This window comes from Arachis duranensis, chromosome 8 (assembly GCF_000817695.3).
Source record: "Arachis duranensis cultivar V14167 chromosome 8, aradu.V14167.gnm2.J7QH, whole genome shotgun sequence".
Taxonomy (NCBI): domain Eukaryota; kingdom Viridiplantae; phylum Streptophyta; class Magnoliopsida; order Fabales; family Fabaceae; genus Arachis; species Arachis duranensis.
Genome location: NC_029779.3, coordinates 44,059,091 through 44,064,986, shown reverse-complemented (window position 1 = coordinate 44,064,986; position 5,896 = coordinate 44,059,091). Strand labels below are relative to the sequence as shown.

Sequence of the window (5,896 nt, the reverse complement as noted above, 5' to 3'; positions counted from 1 at the left end):
TTCTTATTTTAAAAATAAAATTATTGAAATTTTTTTAATATATTTTGATATATATTGATAAAATCTTTAAAAAGAATAATTCACTAATTACACATAGTCACAAAAAAAATTCACTAATTACATATCATGAATAAATTATTTATATAATAAAAAAATAATTAAAAAATTGTATAAAATTAGGCCACCGCATATCCAAATTTCTAGATCCGTAAAAAAATGTAAAAACCTGAATGAAAGTGGCTGGACCTCCCAAAAGATCAAAATACTTTCTAATGCGCTCAACTACCTGCATACAAAGAAAAGCATATAGTCTTTCATATTGCAAAAGGATTTTGAATATAGAATTGTACAATAAACAAAAATAAAATAAATAAACATACAAATAAAACATTTTTAGAAATTATATAAAAATAACTGTCAAACATAGACAAAACTTGTTAATTGATTCACTTGTTTAGAATAATTAGACAATAATATATTGGTAGTTAGAGAAGTTGAGAATCACTTAGACTGACTGACGGAGTTAGTTACCAACTGTGGTTTTTCAAGAATCATAGGGCCAATGAATTTAGCATTAAGATTAACAATAAAAAGGATACTAAAAAAATGCTTGGAGAGGGAATATACATGACCTTGGGATTTTTGAAGGTGCCGCTAGGATCAGTTGTCACAAACCAACCAAGCCTCCAACCAGGTACTATCCATCTCTTGGACAAGGACCCAAGAGTGATAACAGGAACAATAACCCCAAAGACACCCATTGGAACAAAAGGGTTGCTCCCAAATGCAAGATGGCCATAAACTTCGTCAGCAATCACAATTGTTCCAATTTGTTTTGCAGTTTCCGCAATCTAAATTACAATACATAACATAAAGGTGAAAATTCACATCCAATTGTTGATAATTTAATATATTGACTAAATTATTATCTAATAATTATCGACTACTAACTTTATCTAAAATATACTTTTATTAAAAAAATAATTTTTTTAATTAACAATACGTTGCTTTAAAGAAAACAAAAACAAAAGACGTTTTTAATTCTTAAAAATATTTTGAAAAAATTTATCTACATATAAAATAATTTTTATCTGTTAAAATTTTTTTTTATAAAAAAAAATTAAGTGATTCTTTTAAAAGCCAATCCATCTACCTAATAAAATGGTTTTTAAGTAAGAAAAAAAAACAAAAAATGGCAAGAAGAATTAACAGGATTGTGGTTCATTGAAGTAACCTTCTCCAAGTGATTATAAGAGTAGACATTTCCACAGGGATTTCCAGGGTTTATGATGACGAGTGCAACAGTGTTGTGATCTGCAAGAGCCTTAACTGAATCAAGATCAACCTCCCAGCCTTTTTCAAGAAGCAAATCATAATGCCTCACTTCAACTTGTCTAAATGCGGCACACAGTTCGTAGATTGGGAAGCCTGGTCTCGGCAGTAGTATGTTTGCACCGCCTCGTGCAAGAATCGCCACCGAGACGTCGATGGCCTGCGTGCACCCGCACGTGATGAAAACATCATGTGATGATAGTTTGTATGGCAGATCACGTGATAGATATTCAGCAATTGCTCTGTCATAGAGATTCAAGCAATCAGTTTTTTCCAAAAGGTTATATACAATAATACGAGAATATGAGCATTTTTTAATTTTAAAGTGTAAATCTTAATTTTTAAATTTTAAATATAAATTATTGATATAAAATATAATAAATAAAGAATTAAAATTTATTTAATTTATATAGAGTATAATGTTCGTTATTTACTAAAAACGTTTAACACAAATTAATTTTAAAAGGATGATAAAGAAGAAATTTGGGCGACCCACGGATGGAAAAAACGTGGCGGTTAATATTTAAAAAGAATGAAATAAATCATATTTACTTTATTTAGAGGTGTGACTACAGATAAAAAAAGTTTATACTACGCATTTATGTAATTTTGTATTCAAAATCATTAAATTAGCTCAACACCAAAAAAATCTAATACCATTAAATAAAACGTAAAATATATGCGCTCAACACATACGAAACGACCGCTTTTACCCAACGTTTCTTCTCTTCTTCTTCTCTTTTCCTCGCACTTCTTCTTCTTCTCTACGCTTCTTCTCTTCTTCTTCTCTTCTCCCGACGCGCTTCTTCTTCTCACGCTCGTTTATACACGGAGCGTCTTTTTTTTGTGTTCCTCCTCATTCTCATTAGAAGGTGAGGGGGAATAAAATTAGCAATTACAAAATTGAATAATTCAAACATTGATTCGTTTCGGAAGAATAATTTAAATCGCTCTCATTCAATTGATTTGAAATTGATTTATTCATTGTTTCAATTTAGAAGTCCAGATCAAAAAAGAAAACAAAAAAAAGAACGACGGAACTTATTACGTTGAAGTCAATCCAGATCCATAACAAAAAACGCGAGCAGAAAAGAAGAACAAGAACAAAAAAGAAAACTCGACCAGAGAAGAACGACGAAGTCTATAATGTTAGCTTAAAACCTTTACTTGTCCTACATATGGATGATAAGCATCTGATTGAAATTGTTTATTACCTATACAGTAATTAAAACAACGCTATAGGAGAATGGATTATCTCAATTTTTTTTAACAATTGAGGAAGTAAAGTGTGATCTCTCACCAATAGTTTTATAAATAAGACCAAAAATAAATATAAGAGAGAGAGCAATAAAAAATTAAAAATTACACTTTATACTCTTAATTTTTTTTTAACAATGAAGAGAATCCATTGCCACGTTAGAGGAATATAAGTGATATAACCATTTAATTGGGATATTATTTTAATGATTACGTAATAACTACACTGCTCCAATCAAATAATTATCATTCATTGGATTGATGAAGTTCAAGTCATACAAATTACATCTCACGTAATCATTTTTCGTTATCCTTTGTAAAAAATTTTTACAGAAGGACTCATACATGGATAAGAACTCGTGTTTAATGAGAAGAAAGGATAAGAGATGGATTGTTATATTTCAATCATTAAGGTGCGAATTGTCTAAATTGAAAAAGAATAAGGGTCGAAAAATAATTTTACTCTATTTTGTATGATAATAAGTAGGTGAAAACTCACATGCAATTGTCTTTATATAAAATTGTTTGTTAGAAATAGTGGTGTTCAAATTCAACCCGATTTAAATTAAAAAGCTTATCCAATTTAATCCAAACTAAAAATCGATTAAAACCGCATTAATTCGGATTTGATTGGATTTTATTTTTTGTAAACCGCTGGATCGGATCGGATTCTGATCTACTTTTTATAACCAATCCAATCCAATCCAATCCAAACCGCATAATGTGCTATAATGTTATTATTTTATTATTATATTTATAATAAGGTGAATGCTACCATACTTTCTCTAAAATAAAGGGTAAATTACTCCTGTGATATATACAGTGCTTATAATTATATTCAGCTTGTTACACATGGCAACATTTGTGCTACCGAGGTGCGGAGAATCTCTGCTACATAAGCGCCACTCCTTCCCAACCTCAACTTACATCCATTGTGCATCCTTCGCCCTCTTCTGTATAGTGATAATATCCTCAGAGTTCACTATCCGCAAAACTTTTGTCCCATGAAAGTGATTAAATTCTTGTGCATAATTGTCACCTCATCTTCCAAATCCTATTGTCTGCAATTGAATTTTACTTGATCTCTACCTCATCGACAACAATGTCTTTAATCTCATGAGGATCTGAATGTACCATCTCTTGAAACTTGTATTTGACATCATCAACAACAATGTCTTTAACTGTATTTATGACTTGAGGATTTGAAAAATCTTTTCAAATATCTTTATGACTTCTATCATCACAGACCATAAGCTCTCCTCTACCTTCAAATGCATCAATTGTATTTGTAAAGATATCTTCCATTTCATAAAACTCATCTGGTGAATTACTTTCAATATATATATATCACAATGGGTAATGTACCCTTTATTTTAGAGAAGATACGATAGAATTTACTTTATAATTATATTTATAACATGTTCAATTTGATATATATTTTTATATTATTCACGTATTATTATTATTTAATAAATATTTTATATTCAAAATGTGATTTATTTATTTATTTTAACTAACTTATCATTTTATTTCTAATGTTATGTTATCGTTGGTTTTTAAGATATTGTTGAGACTTGTTATATCATTATTGGTTATTTAAAATTTGATATTGGGACTTGTTATATATATTTATTTTTTTAATTTACAAAACGCAAATCCAATCTAATCCAGACCGCTTAAAATTGGATCGAATCATATTTTTTTAAAAATCATCCAATCTAAACCGCACCGCAAGTAAAATTAGTGTATGTTTGGATTACAGTTTGTAAACGGTGGTTTGTATAAAATTAAGTTTACAAAATTGATTTTGATTAAAAGTGAGTTGGTATTAACGTGATTTATGTTTGGTAATTCTCATTCAAGATGGATTATAGTAAACTAAATATTGTTTGAATTACATTATTTAAAATCACTTTTAGATGAAAAATTACAAAAAAAGACATAAATTTAAATAATTATTTTATATTATTAATATAACTATAATACAAAGCAAAAAAATATTCTATAAAAAAAACAACAGTAACAGTTAAAAAATTCATATAAACAAAAAATAATAATAGTTTTATAAAAGATAATAATATGCATGAAAGAATATTGGAAAAAAAACATTATAAAACAAATAACAAATATATGAATAATAAAAGACATAATTGATACATAGAAATTTTTTTCTGTCCAACATGAAAAAGTGAACGAATGGAAAAGCAAGAATTTGCAGCTTCTGAGAAACGTGGATTAAAGAGTAAAATCACTTCCTGCGTTCAGATGATAAAAAATTGCTAAACATATAAATGGAGCATTCAAGAGATTCAAACGTACTTTTCTCTTCTCTAACGCGTTTGCCAAACACACCTTTAGTGTTTGGATTGGATGAATTTTGGACTCAAAACTGATCCAATTAAAAACTGTTAAATAATAATTTAGTCAAAAATATCAAATAATCTAACCATTTTTAACTAACAATTTAAAATAAAAACAACTACATTTAAATTTTCATCTAATAAATAGGCTAAAAATATATACACAAGAGTCTAATAAATAGACTAAATAGGTGCCATTTATGACTCCGAATATGTAATATCTTTTTCTTAGTTACACAGTCACAAAGATTCATAACTTAAAACAAAAACCACCTAAAGCTAATTAGGGCAATCGAGTGGGAGATTTTACTTAAGGAAAAAATGAATTTTTTTGTGAGATGTCTAAATGACATAATCTTTTTTATTTTTATTTTTTAAAATATGTATTCTCATTTTAAACAAAATGCACTTTGGTTATAATTTATTTGGTTTTGAAAACAGAATTATATATAACACTAAAAATTAGATACAAAAATTATTTTTATATTTTGTTAGGTGATAAATTAAATATGAGATAGAATAAACAATAAAAAAATCAATTTATCTCTATTTTTCTTACATGCAAATTAGAAAGAAATAAAATGATAAGAAAATTATCAAAATTTGATAATGACAATAATAAAAAAAGATAAAATAAGTTATATCTTTATTCAATATTTTTGCATTTTATTTGATAAAAAAATATTTTTTTGACAGAAAAAATACAAAATATATTAATTCAATATTTAAAGATAGATGCAATATTTTTATTCATGTCTTATTTACCAAACACACATTTATTTGTGTATCTGTATCTATATCTTGGTGTTCTCTACCCATAAACAAACATAGTCTTCAATCTATTTTACTAAAATACTTTTTAATAATAATTATAATCATATATAAATTAGTGGTAATTATTTAATTAATTTAAAAAATAATAATATAAAACATATATTTATTATTAT

At 27.0% G+C, this 5,896-nt stretch overlaps 1 protein-coding gene across 1 annotated transcript in view; it reads right to left on the bottom strand.

Annotated features, from left to right (window-relative positions):
* Positions 1-5,896, bottom strand: part of LOC107463070 (probable aminotransferase TAT2) — a 9,231-nt gene that overhangs the window by 1,567 nt on the left and 1,768 nt on the right. Inside the window, exons 2-4 of the mRNA XM_016081798.3 lie at positions 1,235-1,574; positions 633-851; positions 227-286 (exon numbers count right to left, since the gene is read on the bottom strand). Coding sequence (XP_015937284.1) covers positions 227-286; positions 633-851; positions 1,235-1,574 — 619 coding nt within the window. The remainder of the gene's footprint in view (positions 1-226; positions 287-632; positions 852-1,234; positions 1,575-5,896) is intronic.